The 26368-nt window shown below is 47.2% G+C and overlaps 1 protein-coding gene across 3 annotated transcripts in view; it reads left to right on the top strand.

Annotated features, from left to right (window-relative positions):
* Window positions 1-206: 206 nt before the first annotated feature.
* Window positions 207-26368, top strand: part of Klhl2 (kelch-like 2, Mayven) — a 110497-nt gene continuing 84335 nt past the window's right edge. Inside the window, exons 1-2 of one of the 3 annotated variants that reach the window (XM_017313012.2) lie at window positions 207-743; window positions 15808-15933. In XM_017313012.2, the coding sequence (XP_017168501.1) occupies window positions 718-743; window positions 15808-15933 (152 nt within the window). In that variant the 5' untranslated portion in view covers window positions 207-717. The remainder of the gene's footprint in view (window positions 744-15807; window positions 15934-26368) is intronic. The other 2 variants (XM_017313011.1, NM_178633.3) reach the window with 2 other exon arrangements.

Raw genomic sequence — 26368 nt, 5'->3', positions numbered from 1 at the left:
ATTAGGAACACCCAGGAAAGACGCCCGCTAGCTTCGGGCTTGGGACACTGGTCAGGCCGATCTATCTCGTCTTGCCTCGGTTTCCCCCTTCGGAAAGGCAGTGAATGGTCTGCCCTCCCCCGCATCCCCACGGGGGTGGGGGAGGCACTCGGACGCCAAGACAAGGATGTGAACACACCGGTGAATCAGAGCAAGCGGTGCACCGGAGAGCACCCCTTCCGCGCGAGCCCTCCCCGCCTCCGAGCTCCCAGCCTCGGCCCCGGGTCTACTCCCTCCCCCGCGGGCGCGCGCTCGCCCGTCCGCCCGCCGCCTCCTCCTCCAGACGCCGCGGAGGAAGGGGCGGCGCCGAGGGAGGGGTCCCTCCGCCGCGGGAGGCCGCAGCGCCCGCCCGTCACGGCGCCGGCGCCGGCCGGGAGAACCCGGAAGTGGCCGAGCAGCACGCTCGCCCGCTCGCCTGTCCCGCCGCCGCCGCCGCCGCCGTCGCCGCCCGGCACTCGGGGGAGCGCGGGAGCCGCGCCAGGCACACGAGCGCGCGGGGCCGACGGGCCATGGCCGCGGGGGCCGCCGCCGCAGGTGGTGGCGCGCGGTGAGGAGCGCTGCGCCCCCTCGGGGCGGATGGAACGGGGCTGGGCGGGCGGACAGTGCCGGCGTCCGCGGCTGGTATGGTGCTGGCGGCGGCGGTCGCTGCCTGCGTTCTGAAGCCCGCGAGGAGCCACAATGGAGACGCCGCCACTGCCTCCCGCGTGAGTGAGCGGGCGCCCGGGCGCGCGGCGGAGGGCTGTACGGTTGCGGAGGGCGCGCGGCGCTGCGGAGGACACGCCGCGATCGCGGGGGGTGGCGGGCGAGGGGAGGCGCGGGGCGTGACGGGGCGCGGCGCCCGCAGTCCGGGGGGCGACCGCGGGACCGGACTCTGCCAGGCCGGCCGGCCGTGGGTAGGGGCTTCTTAGTCCCGGGGCGAATTGAACGTTCGGGATGGAGCTGTGCGTGGGGCTTGGCGGGGTGTGCGCGCGCGGGGAGTGGTGGTGGTGGTGGTGGTGGGCTACGATCGCCCTGTCGGTACCCCACCTCCCCCCTCCCCGGAATGCATGGGCTGCTGCTGCCCATCTCGCCTACCCCTTGCTAGTAGGGAGCGAGAGGAAACTGGAAAGTACCAGACGCCTGGAGTCTAAAATGAATGCAATCTGAGGTTGCTTGCTTCTTGGAATTTCTAATAAAATTAATATCCAAGGAGCTTTTACATCACTCCAAATGAGCTGCGGCCGTTTTAGGGCATGTGATCTCCTACCTGGCACTGCAGAAAATCTTTTATCCAGAAATCAGAGCATCTCTCGTTCCCTTGGTACCCGGGGCACGTTGGTAGTGTTACCGACCTGTTAGGCACAGGTGTCTTTTTTCCTTGGTGCCCAAGTGCATTCAAGATCACCTGCAACAAAATTACTTTCTAGAAATAAGAGCTTTAAAGAAAAAAATCATGTGGAAGATGTTATTCTGTACAAGGATTTTTGTTTTTTGAAAAAGTGGCCTGTAAATCTTCGGGAGTTTGAACGTTTCGTCCTCCCCACCCCCACTCCCACCCCACGCCACCTTCATCAGTTTAACCTTTATGAAGGAGTACAGAGTCCTTTGGATCTGACTTTCAAACCGCAGACAAACCTCTCTCCAAAAAGGGTGAACCTTTTCATTCGATCTGATTCATGGAACCTTATCGGTTTTCAATGAGATTCGGCTAGCCAGTTTCCTTCTATCACCGTTGTCGTCACCAGCCTCTTGTGCCTATTTGGCAGGATTCCAGCTAAAATAAGGATATTTGGTTTGGGCTGAACATTTCTTTTTCTTGTTCTTTTTGTATTTTGTATTTTGAGTCCTTTTATGAGATCACATGGGATGATAGATCCACAGTTTCTGTATGTGCAGTGTTTTGAGCTTGAGTGGAACAGGTCGTGGGGATCTGAAGAGTGGGTGAGTCTTGGCTTGCCCCTTCTGGGCTCATAGAAATGATAGAAAAAGCAAGGGATCAGATGCTTTGCAGATGGTGGCAGCTTTGAGGCTCTGATCTGCTCACGCTCCCCAGAAGGTTGGGAAAGCTTCCTGAGCCCCCTGGGAAACATGTTAGCAGCCCCCCCACCCCCCACCTTGGAAGCAGAGTGAACTGGAGAGAACCAGGGGACCTTAGGATGAAGGTTCAGAAGAAAAAAAGATGGGTGTGGAAAACAGACCCTAGAGCAAGCCAAGGCATAGAAAATGGTTTAAGTCGGAAAACTGAATAAGATGAGCAGCTCTGTTCTTTTGCTATTGTTGCTTCGATTGTAGTTCTGGAACTAGATTGGAGGCTTGAGGTAGTGGAGGAATCCCGGGGTGCTGAGGAGGAAACAGTTGTAGCCTTGCAGTCGCTGGAAAGCTGCTAAGACCTCTGCATTGTTTGTGTGCACTTAATTAAAGCTACAAAGACATTTAATTTGCATTGGGTAGGTCCAAGACTCAAGCCCTCTTCTAGAGCCTGTGCTCTTGCTGCTTAGGTGTCTATGGATTAGACACACAGGTCTTGGCTTCCTACCCTCTGGCTTCTTTGTGTCTGTTTCCTTTAACTCCCTTTTACCTTGGGTCATGCTGTCTGCTGTAAGCAATTGCAGGTGAGGTCTTTGGGGTGGGGGTGGGGAGTTGTTTGCTGGGGCTTCCTGGCTAGAGCTAGGTTAGGAGCACTCACTGGGAGCACTCACCTCTTTTTAAGCACTGAGTGTTAGCCTGAGCTTCAAGGCAAAGAGAGACGTTTGACCTGGACTTAAAGGGCCTTAGGTAATAGGATGGAAGCAGACTCAGAATTCTCTTGTGTGTCTGTGTAGTAATTCATTCAGTGTGCAAATTCTTGGATGCCTGTCTCTGCCTGGCACTTTTCATGATGCTTGTCTGGGCTTCTGTTCTAAGAGTCAAGGCTGCATTGTTCTCTGGTCTCACCCTTCTTCCCTTAGGCTGTCTTGGAGGGTTGGTAGGCATCTCTGCCTGCATTCTTAGTTCCTCATTTTGATTTCTGCCTTTTCCACTCTGCCTCCAACTTTTTCTCATCTTCTGAGAAGTCTCATTGATTGCCACTATATGTCGTATTTCCAGTTGTCTTTTTTGCATACTTGAGTATGTGTGGCATTCAGGTTCTGTTTCAGTTGGAGGTCTAGGTAATAGTAAGACCACAGGTTGAAAGATGTGCAACCAAGAAAATTAGGTATCAATGAACGAGTCAGGGAATTCGAGGTGGTAAGTGGGCTGTGCAGACGGAGTGAGAGCTAAACAGCCTTGACTTCCGCGGTACTCTTCATATATTAGCCTTTATGGTTATTTGCATGAAGGGGTTTCCTAATTATTAAGCTGACAAAGCCTGTAAAGTTGGGATTGTGTGGATCCCTTTGACATCCCTTTTGGAATAGTTTTCTTAGCTCTTGTTTCTTCCCCCAAGCTGTCTTACTCCTCCTGGCCTTACGGTCTTGCTTTTTCTCCATTCAGCAGCGTAATCATGCCTGAGCTGCCACCTTATCTGTTCTCAGTGGGATCCTGCATCACTGGAAATGCCTGTCATCAGAGGTGTACCACACAGCCAGACAACTTGTTAGCCATCCATGCTCTAAGGGCATTTAGTCCTCCAAAGATGGGTTGGATCAGAGCAAAGGTTTCAGGTCTTTGGATTTCTTTGATCTGTTTAAAGGAAAAAGTCAAGTCCAGGATAGAGTTGCCAAGTTTCTGGTTTTGCCAAGTCAAGAAGTATCTGTTGAAGAGTTATTAGCAAGTGTCATTATCAGTTATCAAAGGCTATTGTAATACTGTTCTCCAATAGAAGGAAGGTTCCGAAGGGATAGTACTTTAGTAGTATAAATGTAAGTTTGTGAAAACTTGCTTCATTGCCCCTATTTTGTCACAGAAACAAAGTAATTTGTTGAAGCTTGATGCTTTGTAGTGCATCTCTTGCCTGCAGAACCAGGGCTCTTGGAGATTGAGTATGGTGAATTGCCAACCCTGCAGTTTAGCGTTTGTACGCCCATCTATCATAAAGCCCATTGGAGTACATTCTCGGTTTCACTTCATTAGTCATAAATATTGAAGCAGAGTAGCTATCATTTCTTTAAACATTTTTTTGTTAAATCTTTATTTTATGTGCAATGTGTGTGTATGTGTATATGTGTGTGTTTGTGTGTGTATGTGTGTGTGTCTGTGTGTGTTTGTGTGTGTATGTGTGTGTATGTGTGTGTATGTGTGTGTATGTGTGTGTATGTGTGTTTGTGTGTGTATGTGTTCGTGTGTGTCTGTGTTTGTGTGTGTATGCGTGTGTGTGTGTTTGTGTATCCACATGTACACATATGGAGGTCATAGGACAACTTTCAGGAGCTGGCTCTCTCCTTTCACACTGTGGGCTTGGGGATTGAATCTAGGCAAGTGCTTCTGCCTGCTGAACTATTCCAGTGGCTCAGTTCAGATTTTTTATTCATACTTTTTGAATACTTACTGTGACTAAATTTGGGGGGATTTCTCAGAAAACAGAACAAAATCTTTGATCTCATGGCTCAAACTGGTAGTAACCAGATATAACATTGTGGAACATGACATGAGAGTAGTGAGGGGCAGATAGATATATAATGTTGGAGATAGTAGAGAATAGTGTGTGTGTGTGTGTGTGTGTGTGTGTGTGTGTGTGTGTCTGTCATTCAGATAACCTCGGGGATGTCTTAAATGAGGTGAACTTAACAGAGGCCAAAGGGAGGACCAGTATTGTAGGGATAAGGAAGAGCGAGCATACAAGCTAGCAGAGACAGCCTTGCATGGTTTTGCACGGAGGTAACACTGTTCCAGCCAGCATACTTGGCGTGCTATGCAGTGCACCTTCCTACATTTTGGATTGTTGACATCTGCTCACATATTCCGACTAGATGATCCTTTCACAGATTCTGTCTTGGGCAACAGCCTTTGCTTTTTATGACACCACTTGTTTTGGCCTCCTCCTTTAGTTTTTCAGTTGCCGAATGTGATTTACATAATTTCATACTTACTTAATCTACTCAACAATCTTACCCCGTAGGTCTCCTATTATTATCTTCTTGGCTGAGGAAGTGCAAGTTAAATTGCTTTCCCAAGCTTTTACAGATTTGAAAATCTGGTATTCTATCTAGTCCCCTGGGGTCAATCTCCTCCTTTTTTGGGGGGAGTGGGGGTGGAACGGGATGTTGCTATGTATACCAGCTTGGCCTGGAGCTCTGATCCTCCTGCCTCAGCTTCCTGAGTGCTGGGATCAGAGGACTGCACCACCAAGCTTTGCTTTATGGTTTCTGCAGCTCACAGGCAACACTCTTTCCTCCCGGAAGTGGGTCTTGACCTTATGTGTATTCCCATCTGTATCTTTTTGTAAATTATTTTTTTTAAGACAGGGTGTTTCACTCTGTAGCCCAGATTGGCATCAGTCTCACAGTATAGTCCAGGGTAGGGTAGCCTTTAATGTGCAAGAATACTTTTGCCTCAGCCTCTGGAGCTCTGAGACATCTATATCTTAAGTCAACATCTGTGCTTAAAGGCTCTGAAATCTTGGGAGTTTCTTAGCTCCTGTGTAAAACTCTGTATTTCTAAGGAATAGAAACCTATTCCTTAGAATAACCTCTTCATAACCTATTCTCAAACTGGCCTCCCACATAACTTTTCCAAGTAGGAATGGAATGACCATCATCTGGTTCTTGTCCCTGAAAACACTCACATGGTCTGTGACTCCTCCCCCCCCCCCCCAGCCCCACACACACACCTTGTCTGCCTGCAGGAGCTGGAGAGGCTTGCTATCCATAGCGTTCATTACTTCAAACCTGGAAGTTTGCACTCATCTCCCCTAAAATTCTTCTGGTTTTGTTCTTCATCTTGTAGTCCATCTGCCAATTTAACCTTTCAGCATCCTAGAATCACGTGACATGGGTAACCACATACTCAGTCAGGAAGCCATGGCCTGTGGCCATTTGACTCTTAAGTCCTTGGTCATGTGCCAGGCTCTGAGTCTAAACTCTTTGTGCCATCGTAAGTCAAGATACTCCAGTCTTGCCTATTGCTCGCACTGCTTAAAGTGACTTAGAGTTCTCGCAGGGCCCAGTTGAGCCCCATCTCCTTGACAGTTTTATTTATTTATTATCCATTCAATCCTGGACTTCAGCCCTTTCTGCATCATTGTTAGCTTCCTGGGGAATTTCTAGTCTTGCATATGTATACTGGCTTGGACCATTTCTTGGCATTTGGCCTTGCCTTCTCTGTTAGATTTGAGACTAGAGCAGGGTCTTAGGTCAGCCCCTCTTATCTTGCTTTATTACAGGCATGCACTGGGCATTTTGGCAGCAGTTATCTGTTTGATTTATTAATCGCTGTAATTATCTATATATTTCAACTTTAAGTTGAGTGTTGCAATTAAAATTGGAGGCCAAGAGAGTGTATACAGGCAAATGGTCGTATCCCATCAACATTCTTCTTGACGTTTGTATGCACTTGGTATTTAATGCTTAGGCAGATCTGTGGGACAAGTGAATGAGGGGAAATTCCCTCTCATTGATTCAGGGTCACTTGTTTAGTGCTTGGCATAGACAAGACTACAGGTTGGTTCTCTCTGATTCCTGTCTTCAAGTGGTCTTTCCCTATCCCCCAGCCAACCATGAAGATGATAGACAGTTTATCAAATCATCTGAACTGCCAGGCTAAGTTGCGGCTTTGAAGAGATGACCATTGTAGAAAAAGTAGCAAAGGAAAACAAATAAAAAAACTCAAACAAACCCATGAGTGATAAAAGACACAGAAATGCTCGAAATGGCTCATTACCCTCCTTTTCTCCATTTTATCATCTCATGAAAGTGTTTCTCTGATCATGCTTTGTTAATTGTTTATGAGATATTCTTGAAAAGATGGATCTTGCATAAGACACGCTCTTTCCCCATCCCTTTCCTGGTAATAGTCACTGTCAGGGACAAAAAGTGCCTGATTGTACAGTGTTTGTCATGGAGGTGGGAGGGAAAGAGGATGGCGCTGGGTTGAACTGAAGTGGAGCTTTTTACAGCACCATTGTTCCACTATCAGAGAGCAATTATGCTCCAACTTCCATCAGCCTCTTACCCTCAGACAGCCCATCCACCTCCCTGCACAGCCAAGGCCGGGGCTCAAGAGATGTCTCCCCTGCTCTCCAGTAGTCTCTGACTCCTATTCCTTAATACAACTGAGCATGCCTGCCTTTTCTAGATGTTTCCTTTCCATCTCTGAGTAATTAGAGATGTATCTTTTAACAATAAGAGCAACAACAACAAAAACAATACACACACACACACACACACACACACACACACACACATTTCCAGAGGCATGAGTATGAGATCATGAGGTGTTATGCCACACATAGGATAGGAGTTTAATCTCACAAGGTGCCCATACTCAGTTCTAAGAACCTACACAGTAAAGATACAATATATGTGTGTGTATGTATGTATGTATGTATGTATGTGTGTGTGTGTGTATGTATGTATGTATCTCCCTGCCCTTCCTTCCTTCCTTCCTTCCTTCCTTCCTTCCTTCCTTCCTTCCTTCCTTCCTTCTTTTCTTCTTGCTGGGGTGAGACTCTGTCCCAGTCCAAGCTCTGGGGATAATAGGGTAGACATTCTCAATTTTTTAAAAAGCCATATTTGTTTGGCGATTACTGTTAAGTTTATTGATTATAGTTTGTGCAATGGTACAACTAAAGCCCAAGTAATGCTTAAATTCCATACACTTGTAGAAAAATTGCCTTTACAACATTGCAGCAATTTCAACCATAACCTTGCCATGAACTAAGTGTTGACCGAGGAAAACTTACTGCTTTCTCAGCCTCTCAGTGATTTGCTGATTATTGGGAGATACCATGGGGCGGGGATGAGGGGAGCTCTGAGGGAATTTTGTTGGGAAGTTTTATTATAGAGTGGTATGATAAATACTTGTGAAGACAGTCATTAGGTTCTAGTCCGTATTTCCAATATCTGGTCTTGTTTTAAGTGGATCACTGCTAGTAACTCGCCAAGCTTCTGAAAGTACGTTTGGCAGGGGACACAGCGAGAGCACGGGAGAAATATTATAAAGTACTGGGGAAACTTCAGAGCAGTACGGCACGGATGGTGACTTTGAAAACAACAGCTGCTGACGTGAACTTGGCAGAAGTTTGTGAGTAATGGTGGCTGACTCATTGCAAGCTGGGGAGTCTTGCAGCTTTAGAGGTGAGCAGGCAGAGGGTAGAGCAGAGATGGTGGCCACCACCCAGGGGCCAAGCATTTACATCCTAAGTGCCATAGTGTCTTTGGTCCTCTGGGAAAATTTGCAGCCATAGCATACCCATGACTTGTAGTACCAGAGAACACTAAAGTTATAAACAACCCAGATTCTCTAAAGTGCTTGTTCTCCATCTGGGATGATCGGCCTAGGGTGGGAGGGTAAGTGGGTGGTAAGGCGTGTTACATCACCAGTTGTTATTGTTTTTAAAAATCATGCATGGCTGCTTTCACCCCTGTCCCCCAGAGATACTATCGTTCTGGCTGACATATTTCTGAAAAGGTCTTGCCGTGACTCCTTATAGGAGGACAGATGGATCTGCATGGTTCGAGAAACTGATTGGGTTTTTCAGGGGTATATGTGTGTGTGTGCGCGCGCGTGTGTGGAGATCAGTCGTTGACTTGTGGGAGTTGGTTCTGTCCGCCCACTCGGTGGGGTCCTTAGAGTCAAACACAGAACGTCAGACTCAGACGTGGTTGCCTTTACCTGCTGCTGAGCCATCTCAGTGGCCTTCCATCTTAGTTTTTTTGAGATAGGGTCTCTATTGGGAGCCAGGACTTGCTGGTTCCATTCTGGTCGTCTCAGTTGGGCAGCAAAATCCAAAAATTGTTTCCTTGCCTCCCTAGTGCTAAGACTACAGATGCACTTTACTATGTGGGCACTGGGGAATCAAATTGGGCTCTCCCTGTGTCTGCAGCATCAACTTTACCCTCTGATCCATCTCTCCAGGCCAGGATTGGATTCTTCTGTTAACCTTTACGGATGTGAGTGTGGTCTGTGTGTGTGTGTGTGTGGTCTGTGGACTCTGGGCATGAGCATGCAATATTGTGCCAGAAGAGGATGCTGGGTGTCCTGTGCTAGTTAACTTTCTGTTGCCTTGGTAAACACCATGACCAAAAGCAAGTTGGGGTAGGGGGGACTTATTTCATCTTAAGTTACAGTCGCTCATCTTGAAGTCAAGCAGGAGCTTGAAGCAGAAGTCATGGAGGAATGCTGGCTGGCTCTAGCTCTCTCTGATAATACTATTACTCTGCTCAGGCCTACCAGCTTAGGGGTGGTACCATCAACAGCGGATTGGACTGTCCCATAATCAAGAAACAAAACAGCTCCCATGGACGGGCTCACAAGCCAGTCTCAGGAGAGCAGTTCCTCAAATGAGGGGCCTGCTTACAGGTGACTAGTTTATGTCAAGTTGAAATGAACAGTTAACCATACAAACTTGGTCACTCTCTTCCTGCTTGCTTTCAGACAGGGCCTCTCTCTGAGCTTAGAGCTAGGCTGGTCACCAGCAGGTTCCAGTGATGGCTCCCTGTCCTGCTCGCCACAGTGCTGGGTCAGGGGCACGTGAACAGTCCTGCCTGGCTTTTCATGAGGGTTCTGAGATCTAAAGTCAGATCCTCATGTTTACACAAGGTCTTCTAACCTCCAAGCCATCTCTCCAGCCCTTTTCTCGTATTCCTATTCTCCATCCTTTAAAACAAACCCAGAAACTACTATTCTTAATCAAATAGCACGGAAGAGATTATCTGTCCTGTGTGTGTTGTTGGCGTGCTTTTAACCCTTTGCCTGGTTTTGGAAAATCTTGACTATTTTAGAATTCTTCAGGTTAGAGTGTTTTCCTGAGGTGTGAGAATACACAGGGTAGGGTGACATGGTCAACACAGCTACAGAGCTAGCCTGGGAGTCTGTGGAGGTCAGGCATTTGGGTAATAACCTGAGGAGTATCGCCTCTGTAGCCCAGTTAAACTGTATGCTGGAATTTAAACTCTCAGAAATGGCAGCTGATGCTGGGTGGATGGTGGTGGCTCATGCCTTTAATCCCAGCAGAGGCAGGTGAATATGTGAGTTTTAGGCCGGCCTGGTTTATGGATCAAGTTCTAGGACAGCCAGGGCTACACAGAGAACCCTTTCTCAAAAAACCAAACCACCAACCCCCCCCCCCCAAAAAAAAAAAAAAAAAACCAAACGCAACAACAACAAGAAACCAAACAACCCCCTCACCCCCCAAAAAAGAAAGAATGGCAGCTGGCAGCTTTCTCTGATGTGTTTTTGATAACAATATGCACCAGTTGGGTAAGAATGGTTGTGGAGTGTAGAGTTGAGGTGAGAAGGGTGAAGGGTCTTTGAACAAGTGTCTCTATTGATATCCCCAGAAGGCAGTCAGTGTCCAGTGTTCCTGGCGAAGGAAGGCTGCTCTTTGTTCGGAGGCAAGAAGGGACGGGAAGCTAGGCACACAGGGTGTAGTTTCTACGGTAAATTTTTACATCCCCCCCCTCCCGCCCCCCAGTGGGTGCTCTTAGTAGCTACAGTTTTAACATGGTGTGTCATGTCTTGCTCTATTCTGCTAATGACCACACATCTAACACAAAGCCATATAGGAAAGAAGGACTCGTGGGAAGGACTTTAATACTGGGAGAGTCTGAGCAGCAGGGCTGTGTTCCTGAGTGGCTCTCAGTACAAAGACCACTTGAGAACGGAAAGCCAGCGTTACTTCTTGCTTATTCTTTTTAAGTCTTTGAATAAACATAATGGAAGAAGCTGAAAATCGCTTTAAGGAAGTACCACTACCGTGTGCCTTGATTATGTGTGGCGGCCTTAGTATTCATTTTGTAAAGCCAGGAGTTTCTTTCTGCTCTGAGCTCACTCTTTTGAGACAGGGCCTTGCAGTGTTGTTAAGGGTAGCCTTGAACTTACGATCTTCCTCAGTTTACAGAGATGCTGGGGTTACAGGTGTGTTCCTACCACACCCACTCGAAAATCCTAATTTTAAAAGGTTTATTTATTTCATGGCTGTTTTGCCTACCTGCATGTACATGACCCGTGTGCATGGCTGGTGCCAGCACAGGCCAGGAGAGTTGGATCTCCTGAGGCAGGTAGCTGTGGGGTGCAGTGTCAGTGCTGGGAACCGAACCCTGCTCTACAAGAGCAGCAAATGCTCGCAACTGCTAAGTCATCTTCCAGCCCCTCTTAATTACTAAAAAAAAAAAATGTTAAAACATCTGTCTGTGTGTCTGTCTGCCTGCCTGCCTGCCTGTCTGTCTGTCTCTGCTGAGGAAGGTATGTGCTTGCTGCATCATATGTGTGTAGGTCAAAGGACAGGACAAGGGAGTTGATTCTCTCTCTCCACTATGTGGGTCCCTGGGGTTGGAGTCAGGCTGTTTAGCTTAGAGCGCAGTGCATTTTCTCACTGAGACATCCCATGGGCTCCTGATTTGGTCATGTAGGTATAAAGCTCTTGCCTGTTAAACCATGAAGTTTTTTTTTTTTTTTTTTTGCTTTAGAACAGAGTCCATTTGTTTCTGTTCTGAACACTCAACACTCTCCTGTGATTATTGTTATCACTAATTTTCACTTACAATATTTTCCAGCTGCTGTAGGACTTCCATATTGCATGGCCAGAGAAGGGGTTTGCCTGGGTTCCACAGAGTTTGAGTGGGAATCCGCTGTGTCCTGTGCTGTGAGACAGGGGATACCTGTCTTCTGTGTCATGGCGCTCCCCAGTCCTCTCCCCCACCTGCCTCTTAGACTTACCAGATTATCCCCTTTCCACGATCTTTTTCCTTTTTAGCATTTGTGCACATGCGTAGTGCACATGCATTTGGGGGCCACAGGTCGATACTGTTTGTTTCCGTCTATGGCTGTCCATCTTAGTTTTTGAGACAGGGTCTTTTCCCAGATCTGGGAGCTTGCTCATTGGCTGGTCAGCCGGCACTCCCATTTCTAGGGTTGCAACTGTCCATCAGATGCTTGACTCTTCTGTGGGTGCTGGAGATCTCAGTCTAGGCCTTCTGCTTGTGCGTCAGGCACTTTTCTAACCGAGCCATCTCCCCAGCTCTCTAACATCCTTTCTTTAAAAAAAAAAAAAAATAATGTGTGTCTGCACTCTGCTCATGGCTGGTGCTGCTCACAGAGGCCAGAAGAGGGTGGAGGATCGCCTGGAACTGCAGGTACAGAAAGGGTTATGAGCTGCTGTGTGTGTGCTTGGGAATTGAGCGCAGGTCTGGAAGAGTAGCCAGTATTCTCTAACCACTGACCCATCCCTCCAGCCCCAGGATCCTTTCTTAAATCACTCTGTACATTCTCCGCAGTAGCTAATGGAGTGTGCCTCCTCTTATCCCATGCCAGCAGTGGAATTTGCCTCTGGAGGCCGTGCCCTGCGCTCACCCAGTTGTTCAGCCTTAAGAAACAAATCAACAGGGAAATGGGGTTCAGCCTGGTTTTGGTGGACAGCCTGAGAAGGGATCAAGGGCTTCGCCAGTGCTACTCTGGGTCTGGGGAAACAGCAAATCATGCTGAATTTTCTAGGTTTCCTTAATATTGACAATCTGCATCTTGGCTTTTTATACTGCCATCCATGTAGCCAGCCTGCTTTTTGGCTTTGTCCATTAACCAATAGTTCTCAGAAATCTGTCACCATCTAAATAATAATAATCAAAATTGTGTGTGTGTGTGTGTGTGTGCGCGCGCGCACATACTCACTCAACTTTTGGAGTTGGTTCTCTCGTTTCTAACATGTGGGTTCTGGCAGTCAAATCTAGAATGTCAGACTTGGCAAATGTCTCTGCTTGTTCAGCCATCTCGCCAGTCCGCTAGTTAGAGTTTTAATTTTTCAACTCCAGGCTAGCTTTGTATCTTTCTCCTGACTTTTGTGTCAGTACCCCACGTCAGTGCCAACCTGTGTGAAAATGATCTTCCTACACCCCAGATTAGTTCCACCCATAGCCTTCCTCTTGCTATTAAAGGAAACTCAATTGTTCTCCTTGCTGGGACTTTGGATGTACACAGACCTGGTTGCCGCTTCTTTGAACATAGCAAAAGCCAGCCACTTCTCTTACCCAAGGCAGCCTCCCTGTAACGACTTTGGTCAGTACTTCTCAATCTTTCTAATGCTGTGACCCTTTAATACAGTTCCTCGTATTGTGACCTCAACCTTAAAATTATTTGGTTGCTACTTCATAATTGTAACTTTGCTACGGTTATGAATTGTAATGTAAATATCTGATATACAGGAAATCTGATATCTGATCCCTGTGAAAGGGTCATTGGACCCCCCAAAGGAGTTGAGACCCACAGTTTGAGAGGAGGTTACTGCCGTACCTAAATCCCTTCTTTTCATTCTTGACCCCTCCCTCTAGACTCTAGTCCTAGTTTGCTTCCGGTTGCTCTGATAAACAGAAAACAAAACAAAACAAGCCACTCGGACAGAAAACAGCTTAGGGGAGGAAAGAGTTGCATTTCCAGATATCCATTTGTCCCTGAGGCTGTCATCGCAGGAACTCATGGCAGGAGCCTGAAGCAGAAACCATGGAGGAACAGTGTTTACTGGCTCGTTCTCTGCCCCTGCTCAGCAATCTTTCTTACATATATATCCCTAGCCCTGTGACAGTGCCATTCACGAAGGGCTTTCTCTTCCACATCAGTAAAAACAGGCTCACCGACATGGCCACCGGCCAGTCCGAGTTAGGCGTTTCTTCTTTTGAGGTCCCTTGGGTGATTCTAGGTTTTGTCAAGTTGACAAACCTAACCTGCCCAGGTGTCTTCATGGGGCAGTGGGTGGCTTTTGAAAAATGTAGACTGTAGCCTTTGTTACTCTGTTTCTCTGGCTGTGGGACTGTGCGGCTGGGTGGGCACTGTAGCTGGCTCTGCCTGTGCCTTCTTCGGGAGCCTTCTCTCAACCATCTAGCCTTTGTGCAGATCTCAGTTTCCACTTACTGTCCTTGATCCTATTCTCTGGCTTTCTCCCTGTCTCACCTACCTTGTCCTGTAGCATGCTACCTACCCAGTTTTTTGACTTGCCATACTTTTTGTGTCCGCCTCCCACAGACTGCAAAAATCTTTGCTTTATTCATTGATAGTTTACAAGTACACTTAAAAAACGTTGATTTTAGGAATGAGTGCATAATACAGTGTTTTTTGTTTTTGTTTTTCAAAGGAACTGCCCTTTTAGAAGTGGGGCAGGGGGAGAAGATCAGATCTGTGTGCAGGACGCTTGCTGCTGTTCTTTGTATCACATATGTGTGTGGATCTCAGGAGACTTACTGTGGTGCCTTGGTTTTTAAAAGCTGATTTATTTTTTATGTGTATGTGTGTACCATATGCATGCCTGGTGCCTAGGGACGGTGACGGAAGAGGGTGTCAGATCCCCTGGAACTGAAGTTACAGCTGTTTAAGAACCAGTATGTGTGTTCTGGGACCTGAACTCACGCCCTCTGCAAGAACAACATGTGCTCTTAAACTCCAAGCTGTCTCTCCAGCCCGTTTTTTTTTTTTTTTTTGGACCCCATTTTTTGAAGTATAATTTATATTCTGTAAAATACATGTAATCCAATGATTTGTAGTAAATGTCCTGAGTTATGCATGTGTCACTTTGCAAATTCCCCTTGCGTCCATATAGTTAGCAGTTCTTGGCTCTCACATCACATTCCTAATTCTGACAAATTCTATGCCTCCACCTCTCAAAGGAACAGTTCATATCCAATACTTAAAGTCTTGTGTTCTTAAACACCATAAGTATAGGGGCTGGAGACTTGGCTCAGCAGCTAAGAGTGTGTGCTGCCCTGGCAGAGGACTGGAGTTGGGTTCCCAGTCCCTATCCTGGTGGCTGACAACTCTCAGTGACTCTAGAGAAGAGGCAATGCCCTCTTCTTGCTTCCATGGACTGCCCCCCAACATACAGATATATATTCATATCCATAAAAAGAAAACAAAGCTTTTCTTTAAAAAAAAAAAAAAAAAGAAAAATGGTCCATCTGAACATGGTTAACCTCTTTGACGCTGGAAGTGGTAGAGAGCAGTCAGGTCGGCTGTGCCTTGATACGCAATGTGCCACTCATTGCCTCCTTCCCACCTCAGTCTCTTCATCTGTGAAATGGGCTAATTATGGTAATTAGCTTACAGAGTTGTTGTGACAATTATAAATAATGAGAGCGTACCATTATCTGCAGAAGCTGCCGCTGTGTGTCCTGAACTTCAGTTAATATGATGAATCTCTTTCTAGTGTAGGCCCAAAATCCATGGGCTGAGTATCTTTGCAAAGAGAGCATGTTTAAATCAGGTTCTGCATCTGAAGTTTGCTTAAAGTAGTTTGCAAACAAACACCCTCCCTCTCCCCCTCTCTCCCCTCCCCGCTCTGTATAACATGTATGCATGGGTATGACTGTACTTTGATTATAAAAGCAAGTTGATTTCCAGCAGAGATCTTTTGCAGCATCTTTATTATTTAGAGAGCTCGCTCTGTTAAGCCATTTTCCCTGAATCTTCATCGTTTATATTTGACAGGTCTTTGACACCAGGGAGATAATTACCCACTTTTTTTTTTTTTTTTTTTTTTGTAGAAACCACAGTGTCTGTAGGAAAGTGCTCCGAGTTGAGTTGCATCTTACTCTCGCTTGGAGGACTGCCGCCTTCTAAATGAGCGGGGGAGGGTGGCAGGCATTCGGTTGGTCTGTAGCTTGACAAGCCGGAACTGAATTATCCTTTAATGAGAGCGTTGTCTTCCCTTTTTGTTCTTTTCTCTGTGTACAGATGCACAAAGCAGGGTCATCAGAAGCCCCTCGATTCAAAAGACGAGAATCCTGAGAAACATTGCCCACTGACGGTGAACCCCTGGCACATGAAGAAAGCCTTTAAAGTCATGAACGAACTCAGAAGGTAACGTCACTCTAATGCACACGCACCCATTAGTCTTCCTTTTATTTCTCTTTGTCCATAGGGGCCCCTCCCCTCCCCCATTGTTGCTCGAACACAGGGAACATCAAAAGCTTTTCTGCGAGGTTTTTAGGAGAAGCGAGGCCATCAGAAGCGAAGCGCAGGTGCTAGAGAGCTCCTCCGTCCAGCAGCGGCTGGTCAAGCCCGGCGAGTGAGTTCAGGCTTTCTCTAAGAAAAGTCTACTGTGGCTTTCCAGGGACGTCGTTCATTTCTCTTTCTTTCCTTTGAGAGAAGGTCCTGTGTATTCCTGGGTGAGGATGACCTTGAACTCCTGACCCTCCCTTTGCTGTCCAAGTACTGGATGACAGGCGTGTTCTACCACTGTGCTTCTGCTAATAAAATAGGTTTTTAATCTAAAACATACAGATTGTATGTTAAACATATCAGATATTCTGCCTATTCATTTGTTCATTTGTGTGTGTGTGTATGTGTATGTGTGTTATGTGTGACACGCACACGGTGTACATGTGTGGGCACATGTGACAGTTAAGGAAAGCCTGTGGGAATCACTTCTCTTCTACCACTATGTTCGGGTATTTGAACTCACGTCTTCAGCTTTGATGGCAAATGCTTTTATCCTCTGAGCCTGGGGACTCAGGGATTTAAATGGAATATTGTATTGAAATTAATCTTGTTTATTTTTAACTTTTCAATGTGACTACTGAAAAATCGTTACTTGCATTGTATTTCCATTCATTAATGCCGAGGACAGGCTTCTAATTCCAGCCATAAAGAATGCGGAGAGATACTTTTAGACAGGGAAACATGTAACTTGTTTTGGTGGTGACATTTGTGGTTGTTGGGGACAGTACCTGCCTGTTGCTAAGGTGATTCTCATGCATGTTAAGGGTCATTGTCACACACTGAGCCTTCCTGTGACACACTTGAAGTCCTAGCACTCAACAGGCTGAGGCCGGAAGAGCTCACGTTCAGGCCAGCGTCGACTATATAAAGAGATCTGGTTTAAAAGCTTTGGGGACGCACGCCTTTAATCCCAGCACTCAGGAGGCAGAGGCAGGTGAATTTCTGAGTTCGAGGCCAGCCTGGTCTACAAAGTGAGTTCCAGGACAGCCAGGGATGCACAGAGAAACCCTGTCTCGAAAAACTAAAAAAAAAAAAAAAAGCTTTGGGGATAAGGGTGACACTAAAAGCTGATTAAATAGGGTCTGGAGAGATTGCTCAGCAGTTAAAAGCTCTGGATGCTCTTGCAGAAGACCCAGGTTTTGTTCCCAGCACTAACATAAAAGGCCGGCTTTCAACCTTTTTGGGCGTCAGACATGCAAAGCCAAACCAACTGGCTTTTAGCAGGCACTCCTCCCCCACCCCTCCCCCACCCACCACTCCCCCTCCTCCACCCCCACCCCCTCCCCCTTGCTCCTGTTGGGCACTATAGCTTTGGCTTCCGTATTTTACCTTGGTCTCTGATTGACCTGGACACGATTCATTACACCATAGGAACGATTCATTACACCATAGGAACGCAATACCGACGGCTCCTTCCCCTGAGGCAAATGACTGCATTTTGAGCCATACTTGACTTTGAGTCTCTGTTTCATCCCAGGATTGTTTAGCCCTGGCCATCCCCAACCTGGTGTGGGCTACACGGCTGTTCACTGTGTTGCACTACTTCATGAGCCAGAGTCACCGGCCAGTGGTTCATGCTGATCGTCAAACAAAGGAGAGCTTTGAGAGTAGTTGCAGGTGGCTGCTGCTCCGAAACCAGGCTTGCTCTAACGATGTCACTAGCCGGTAGTATTTTTAAAATGTACTGTCAGGCTGGCTCAGTGGGTAATGTGCTTACTGTGCAGGAAGGAGGACCTGCATTTGGAACCTCAGAACGCACAGCAGTAGCCTGGAGCACTAGCACAGGTCTGTCTTCTCAGGGAGACAGGAGGCAGAGACAGGAGCATCCCTAGGGCTCCCGGGCCAAGTCTAGCCAGCCACCAAGCTCCACTGAGAGACCCAGTCTGAAACGTAAGGGAGAGCAACCGAGGAAGAGGCTCAAGATCAGCCTTTGGCCTCCATACATTTGCACATACGGGCACAGGCAGGCACATACACCAGTGCACATGCGTGTATACACCAACACGGAGTGAATTGACTTCACAGCTGGGAAACGGATGACTGTGGATAAAGCAGATTAAGGCTTTTATTCCGAAGAATAAAAGGAAGTAGACAAGGCTGAGAAGCAAGAAGACAGACTTGTGTTTTGGAAATGCCGTTTTTCGAGCAGTGTGACACTGCATGATTTAATACCTATACTGGGTAGAGGTCGGAGGCAGGAGGACGTCTGAGGTTAAGGTCTACGTAGTGAATACTAGGGCTGCGTAGTGAGTCTGAGTCTCAAAAAAAAAGTCACCTTTATTTCTTACCTTTTGTATAATTCTTTTAAAAACACAAACAAAACTTGAAGCTTTTTTTATTGTACAGCTGAAAGTCACTAATTACTTCCTGTCCTTGCATCAGCTTCCTATTGCCAGAAAAGGGTAGCCCAGGGTGGCTTCCTGACTTCTGGGAAGGGAGAACTTCCCTGTTCTCACTACTGTGCTTGGCATCCATTGGCCGCTAACCCTGTGGCTCTAAGTCTTAATGTGGCAGTGGTGGGAGGCGGAGTAAGGGGGCCTCACAGCTGTGCACTAAGGATGGCTTTGGTGAATTTTTATTTTGCTGGTGAAAACAAAGACCCTTTCATGAATCACTTTGTAAGGTATGGTTGCCCACACGTCTATCCCCAGTTAGAGGTAGGAGGGCAGGAGTGCTGTGAGAGAGGTTTATCTGAAGACGGACCACACATCCTGATGTGGGCAACACCATTCCACGGACCGTGGTCCTGGAAAAAGCCCTCTGCGTGCCAGTATCCCTTCTCTCTGCAGCCTGACCTACCCAGATATGAATAAGCCCTTACCATCATTCTGTTCCAGTACGACGGACTGGACTCTCAAACTGTTACCCAAATAAATCCCTCTCTCCCGAGTCCCAGGATTCACACACAGCTGTCTTTTCTGGTTTAACTTAGTTGCACAGCTGGGAAAGGACGGACCTAAGATGAGGTAAGGCTCTGTGCTGGCACTGTGTAGATGGGGTGCGAAGTCAGAAGGACAGCATCCTTCTAGGCTAGAAGACTGTGTGGGTTTGACCGAGTCTTCTGCGCAGTGTTATTCACCTATAGTTTCTGAGAATCCAAGTGGCAGGGTGACACGAGGGATTTGGGGGCTGGCTCTCGTACAGCACTGACTCTCTGGTAGTTGAACTTCACTTTTTCCAGTGGGAGGGGGTTAGTTTAAAACGAGAGTGTGTCAGAATCAAACAATGGAGCATTAACTCCCCACTCTGCGAACTGGCTCAGCGTTTTCTCTCAGTATCTTTTCAAGGCAAAACTTACCTGAACAGTGTACTTTTTAGACTCATGTTTACTATGTGCTACACAGGGATGAGCGCAGGAGGGGATGAAGAAGCAGGGAACATCACAGGTACCTTTTTTAAAATTTTGATTCAGGGTCTCACTTTGTATCTATTATGATCAGGCTGGCCTCTATCTCAGCCAAGCCGCTGCCTCTACCTCCCAAGTTCCCAAGTGCTGGCATTAAGGCCACTGTTCCTGCCCAGCTTTTTTTTTTTGTTTTTTTGTTTTTTTGTTTTTTTGTTTTTTCCAGGGTTGAGTAGGTCTTAATGTACCTGTGGTCTCCTTGAAATGACATAGCTAAGGATAATGGTGATCTGTTTAGCCTCCTGCCTGCACCTTCCAAGTACTGGACTTACAAGCAGGCCCCAGCATACCCAGCTCTCAGAACTGTTAGTGAGAAACTTAGATGGCCAGCTGTGTGGACATTAAAAAACGGTAGCAAAAAAGGGGCAGCATTTTATCTTCAGAGAAATTAAAGAAACACTGCTGGTTTCTAGGCTATGTGATTCTATCTGAGCTTGTTGCTGCAGTTCTTACCGAGGGTGTGGGCGGTGGGCAGTGTCTTAGTTTTATTAGAAGGAATGTAATTTTTGGCCCTTAAATTAAATCTAGGGGCCAAGAACGTTCTGTAAGAATGAACTGTGATTCACCTGTATGTCTTATATAATCCATACATACTCTGTTTTTCACTAGTAGTAGTGGTTTTTACATTGTACAAGAACAAAAAACTGCAATCTTTCCCTTAAAGGAATGAGTGTCACTCCCATCCCCCACTGTACCCAAGGATTGACAGAGGGGGAACCCAGTTTCCCCCTGGGATTCTGTTATCTGTCCTGTGTGGCTGTTCATACTTGGTTACTTAGAGGTCAGGGCAAGTGGCTTGAACAGTGAACTCAGGCAAGGCTGCCTTGGTTTTGATCCCTTTGTGTCAGGATTTTTAAAAGAGATTTTAGAAGAATCACATAGGGCGTGACTGTTTCCGTGCCAGTATGTTTGATATGGAAGAACGCTGTCAGGACCTTTTAGTTTTGTGCACTACAGTGGAATACAAGATCTTCCTTGAAGGACAGGAAGCCCTTCAGTCCTTCCAGATGTATTTATGCAAGAAGGATTGAGAGACAGCCTGGAGTATGAGCAGAGTTAACCAGCAGTAGTCTGCAGGGTCTCATAAGCACTGGTGGTTGATTTCTTTTTAATGGTCTTTATTGAGCAGGGAGAGGATCATTAAACTCTTCTAGAATGTGGAGAAGGGACAGTTTAAAATGACTTCACTAAAACAACCTTCTCTCCTCCTTCTCCCCGAGATGCTGCAACCCCGAGAGGCATGGAGTACCCACTGCCCCACCTCAGTTTGCCCTGGGTAGCCTCAAAACCAGACGTCAGAGTCTCACCCCACCCAGCCTCTTTCCGTTCAGTCTCAGCTGTTACGCCATCTCACTGTTACGCCATCTCTCCGACACACAGATTCCTTTGTTTGCTTTATTATGGATTTGCATGTGTGCCTGTGTGGATTTATGTGCACTGCATGTGTGGCAGTGCCCGTGGGGGCCAGAAGAGGGCGTTAGATTTTTGGAACTGAAGGTAACAGACAGTTGTGAGTGTTTGATGTGATATTTGGGATAGAATCCATATCTATTATAGTAGCTAGCAGTAAGCCAATAGGTACTCTTAACTGCTGAGCCATCTCTCTAGTTACCCCCAACTCCCTATAAAGACAGAGTTTTGCTGTGCTAGTCTGGAAACTCCTGCCTCAGTTTTCCAAGTGCTAGGATTACAGGGTTGCAGTGCCATCTTGTAGCAAGGTGTCCTGTGTATGTAGTGTGGGCTCTTCCCTATAGCTAGTCTCACCCACATAATTCTGACCCTCCCCCCTACCCACCCAGCGTGACTGTTTCCCCCTCAGAGAGGCAGCATCCCCCACTTCTCTCTAGTCTTCACCTTCCCATACCTTTTCCTTTCCCTCGTATTTTACTTTTACTTTATCCATAAGTAAATTCTCTTCTTTTAAGAGCAATGAGATGTTTTTGCAAGTCCCCAGATCTAAAGACGTCCCTTCTCTACGGACAGGGAGTCCATGCGTTCCCCAGGGACTCCTGGTGGCTCTGTTCTGTCCCTTTTCATTCCCGTTCAGCTGTCTGAAGTCTATCTGAAAGGGATGATAGACTCTGCGCTGGGAGCCGTTACCAGTGTAGAGCAGTTACGAAATGGTCGACAGTACCCGGCTTTCCTCTAAGTTCCCTGGTGGACTGACTGTCACGCTGTCTGTAACTGGTTTTCCTCTACCGTTTATCAGTGGCCTGTCCCTCTTCCTGTGTGTTTGCAAGTCTGAGGCACTGTAAATCTCAGGGGTGGAGCGCCCCCCCTCGCCCCAGCTCTCCCCACTCACTGAGTCTTGTCACGCCCAAGACTTAGGTTTTTCTTATGTTTGGCTGCTACAGGGATTGATTCACAGATGTCACCCACGAGCACGGCTTTGAGAAGACAAGGGCAGATAACCGTGACGTGTGGTCCAGGCTTCTGTCCTTTGAGATCATTGGCATTTTACCTAGAATGTATCTGCTTTTCTAATAAAGGATGTTGTCAGCCTTCGGCGTGGTTTAACCTGACTCACTGAAATCAGCGAGTGGGTGCTCTCTGCCCTGTAAAGCAGCTTTCACTGAGTCTGGAGAAAGAGTTCAGTCAGCCAAGTGCCATCGAGCCCCAGCACCCATACATCTGAAAGGCTGGGCAGTGGCGGCGCACACCGCTAATCCCAGCTCCCGACAGACAGCAGCAAGAGGATCTGCGTTCAAGGCCAGCCTGCCTTATAGAGCAAGTTCTAGGATAGCCAGAACTATACAGAGAAACCTTTGTCTTAAAACACCAAAAAAACCAAACTAACTCAAAAAGCCAGGTGTGTGCTTGTAATCCCAGACTGGGGAGGCATGGACAAGTGGGTCCTTGGAGCTCGCTGGCCAGCCGACCTCACCTACTCGATGAGCTCCAGGCCAATGAGAGATATGCACGCCGACAGACAGACAGACAGACACACACACATACACAGGCCAATGAGAGATATGCACACCGACAGACAGACAGACACACACACACACAGGCCAATGAGAGATATGCACACCGACAGACAGACAGACACACACACATACAGACACACACACACACATATATATACACAGACACACAGACACACATGCCAGCCTGTGTAGACATACACAAGCGGCTTACCTACGTGCTCCAGCTCCCTAGTGCCCAGGAGCCAACAGTGGGTGACAGGGCCACGTCCTGACAGGAGCCCACCCTGGCTCAGCCTCGGCCTTACTTCCTGACAGTCTTTCCTTGGGCCTCTCTCTCCCAGGCTGCGTTCTTGTCTCTCTAACACCTGATGCTGCTCTCTGGTGCCAAAGCTCTCCCGGCTTTGGCCTGCAGGGATTCTTACTGACAGCTTTGCCCATGAGCCTGGCACCGCTGCCCACGAGCTGCTGCTGCCTTGCGCCTGAGGCAGGAGGAGCTCCAGACCGTCTCTGGCACCTTCGGGGAGGGGGCCAGACTCTTGTCCTTTTCCTGCTGCCCCCACTTCCCGTCACAAGTAAAGCTTTTTTTTTTTTTTTTCATATGACAACTAATTATCTCTGACATCTCCATGTTGGATGGCGCATTTACTTTAAGAAGACACACTGCATTTTAATAGCAGTGGTAGGTTGTTCTGCTCTTAGGAATTCATTTATTTTATACCACAAAATTAAACATTGCCTTAATATATTCAGGCAGATTTTGTCATTTTCAAGGTTTTTTTGTCTTCCCCCCCCCCCCCCCCCCAAGAAAGACGTTTTTATTAAATTGTTTCATCCGGAACAGTGTTTCTCAACCTTCCTCCTAGTGCTGCAACCCCTTAAAATTATTTTGTTGCTACTTCATAAGTATAGTTTTGCCACTGTTACGAATTGTAATATAAATATACGATATGCAGGCTATCCTGGGGGGTGGGGGTCAAGGCCCACTGGTTGAAAACCACTGATTTAGAAGATAAATTTCCCCTTCCCAGTGTTACGTGTGGTTTACATGCGACCTATAATCTCCATATTCTTTTTCTAAGGTTGACTTGTTTTCTGAAGCTTCTTCAGAGCTGGGCTTAGGCCCTTTCTTCCTAGACAACCTGGGCCTTCTGTTACAGCTCTGGCCGTGTCTCTTGGCATCTCCTGTGTTTTGTGGCAAGGTCTGGCAGTCCTGGCCTTGCACTGACCTTGGGATCCTCCGCCTCCACCCCCCAGTGCTGGGGTTATAGGCGTGAGTCACCATGTAGGCACTCGTGGGTTCTTTTATTGTGATCCATTTCCTGGTGTGCCTCCCCACTCACCTGTAAAAGCCCTTGCTGTCACGCTGTCTTTCTTGTGGTAAGCTGTCAGCTCCTGGCGCCTAGTAGGCACCCTCGGAGTGACTGAGGAACGAATGGATGTGGTTTATGCTCAATAACAATTTTGTTTCATTATTTTGAAGGCCTTTTCTGTTTGTAGTCTATTTCCTTTTAAGCCCAGAAGTTCACTGTAAAAGACAGGATGTGAGCTACTCACAATGCCTTATTTTGAATTCCTTGATTTTCCCTTCTCGGTTCTGTACGCCCCAGTCATTCAGCGTGTGAGGAAGCACCTTTAAAGAGGAGTGTGGGGCTGCAGAGATGGATGCCTCGCTGGGTGTTAAGGCGCTCGTGAGTCTTACACAAGAGCCCTTTGGTTCCCAGCACTCACAGAGGCAGTTCACAACTTCTCTAACTCCAGATCTAGGGCATCTGACGTGATCTTCTGACCTCCACAGGCACCTGAATACCTGTGACATACATTCACACAGATACATACACACATATGTACATATAAATATAGTAGTCATACATTCACAGACATGTATACACACATGTGCACATATAGACAGGCATACACTCACACGGATATATATATATATACACATATGCACATATAAACACAGGAGGCATGCACCTCAGATATATACACACATATGCACATGTAGACATAGGCATATACTCATATACACACATGTCCGCGCACACACAAGGCATACCTTCACACAGTTATGCGGACACGAGGCATATACTTAACATTTATTACACAGATGCACATACAAATATTAAAAATTGAAACACAGAGAAAGGGGTGACTAGCTCTGAATGCTGATGTATATTTAGTGTCCACTCAACACAACAGTACAGAGCAAGAGGTTGGCCAGGTCTTTGTTTTAAAATATGCTGTTGCTTGACCCAAAAGGATGAGACACAGGTCTAAAAGCAAGCATGTCCATGACTTCTGACGAGGCCCTCGGACTTCCTGCAACCTCACCCAGGGTGTGCCTGTGTAATATTTTGTTGATGTTTTAGCCTTATTAGTTAACTGACATCAACTAATAAGCCAGTGAGGCCAAGCTAATTATGCAGCAACCAGCAGGTGCTGTGCTAGAAGGTTTGGATCAATGAGTAATTGTAATTGAAGCGGAGTGTAATTAATTACGTGATTTTTGAGGTATTCAAGTGTAATGCTACTTAAGATCCATCTTTAAATGAGAGCGGTAGGAGGGATTGCTGACACCAGGAAACCATGGCGAAGATGCCCTTGCCTTGGCTTGGCCTGGAGTCCACCTTCCCACTCACTATGGGAGAGCCAGCCCTGCTGCTTTAGGAAGAGACACGTCACCTTGCTGACGCCAGCTCGCTCGTGTTCACCCTCTGCCCAGGGCATACTTACTTTATTATTTTATTTTTTCTGTTTAGGATGGCCTTCCTCCTTCCTGAGGGAGCCAGCTCTTGCTAGTTTATTCGTTGGCAGTCTCACTCTGTTGCCAAAGAGGCTGGCCTGGAGCTTGTCACCCTCCTGCTCTTGAGTCACGTGTGGGTTACAGATGTGAGCTACCCCGTCTCCCATGACATCTCTATGGTGGTGCTTCGCAGTCCGTCTGATAATGCCTGTCCTTTACTAGTCGCCATAAGGGCAGGGATGGCCTAGGCGTGCTTTTCTGAATGAGTGTGCAAACTTTATTTGATTTTTTTTTTTTGGTCAATATTTTGTAGGGATAGTTCAGTTGAGCCTTTGATCAGCTATATGTAACACTTACTAATTTCTTCACTGGGGTGTAGTGGTGTGCATCTATAACCCCAGGACTTGGGAAGCCAAAGCACGGTCATTACGAATTTAAGGCCAAATGGGGCTATGTAGTGATTTTGGTTCCAGCCTGGACTATGTAAGAGTTCAAAACCAGTTTGTTTGGTATGAGCTTTAAGATTTGTCATTACCCTGCTTAGGCGATTGTGTAATGGGGTTTGAGTATTGCTGTCATTACTGGGGATGAGTGGTGTAGGCAGGTTAGCCCTATGTATGTGGGGTTGAGGATAGACCCCTAGATCTCATACATACTAGGTAGTCTTTCATCACTGAGCTACACCCGTAGCCTGGGCTGTTCACTTTTAACCTTGGTTTCTCCAAATGTACATTTCAGGGGATCTAAACAATACGTACCTTGCTGACTGAAGTGGGCCATGCAGGAGAAGGTCTTCCCCAATTCCCCACCCTTGTCATGCTGGCTGACTTGTGAGCCCTGCCATTCGTGGAGTGCAGAGTGTTTTCATCCCCTGTGCCGATGGTAGACTTTGTCACTGTGTACCCGATCTGGAGGAATTCAAATGAGTGTCTCCTTTAATGACTCTAACCTGGGACCTTCCTGGTGCCTCACTCCGGATCACGAGCCCTTAAGTCAGCGCCACCCACAAGCACGCCTCAGTGGAAATGGCACAGCAGGCGTGTTGGGAATTAGGCCACGGAACACTGTCATCTCTGGAGTTGGGCTTCTCCTTTTGCTCATAGTTTTGCCTCAGCTAAGGAGAGAAGTGAGGGTAGACTTCCCAGGAAGCTTTGATGTGAGCCCCCAGGAACTAGTTCATAAGCAAGTGGAACACTGCAGGGGCCTGGCTACGGTCCCGAG

This window comes from Mus musculus, chromosome 8 (genome assembly GCF_000001635.26).
Source record: "Mus musculus strain C57BL/6J chromosome 8, GRCm38.p6 C57BL/6J".
NCBI classification, from domain to species: Eukaryota; Metazoa; Chordata; class Mammalia; order Rodentia; family Muridae; genus Mus; species Mus musculus.
Note: the sequence above shows the minus strand (reverse complement) of the source record. Positions and strands in the feature narration are given on the sequence as shown.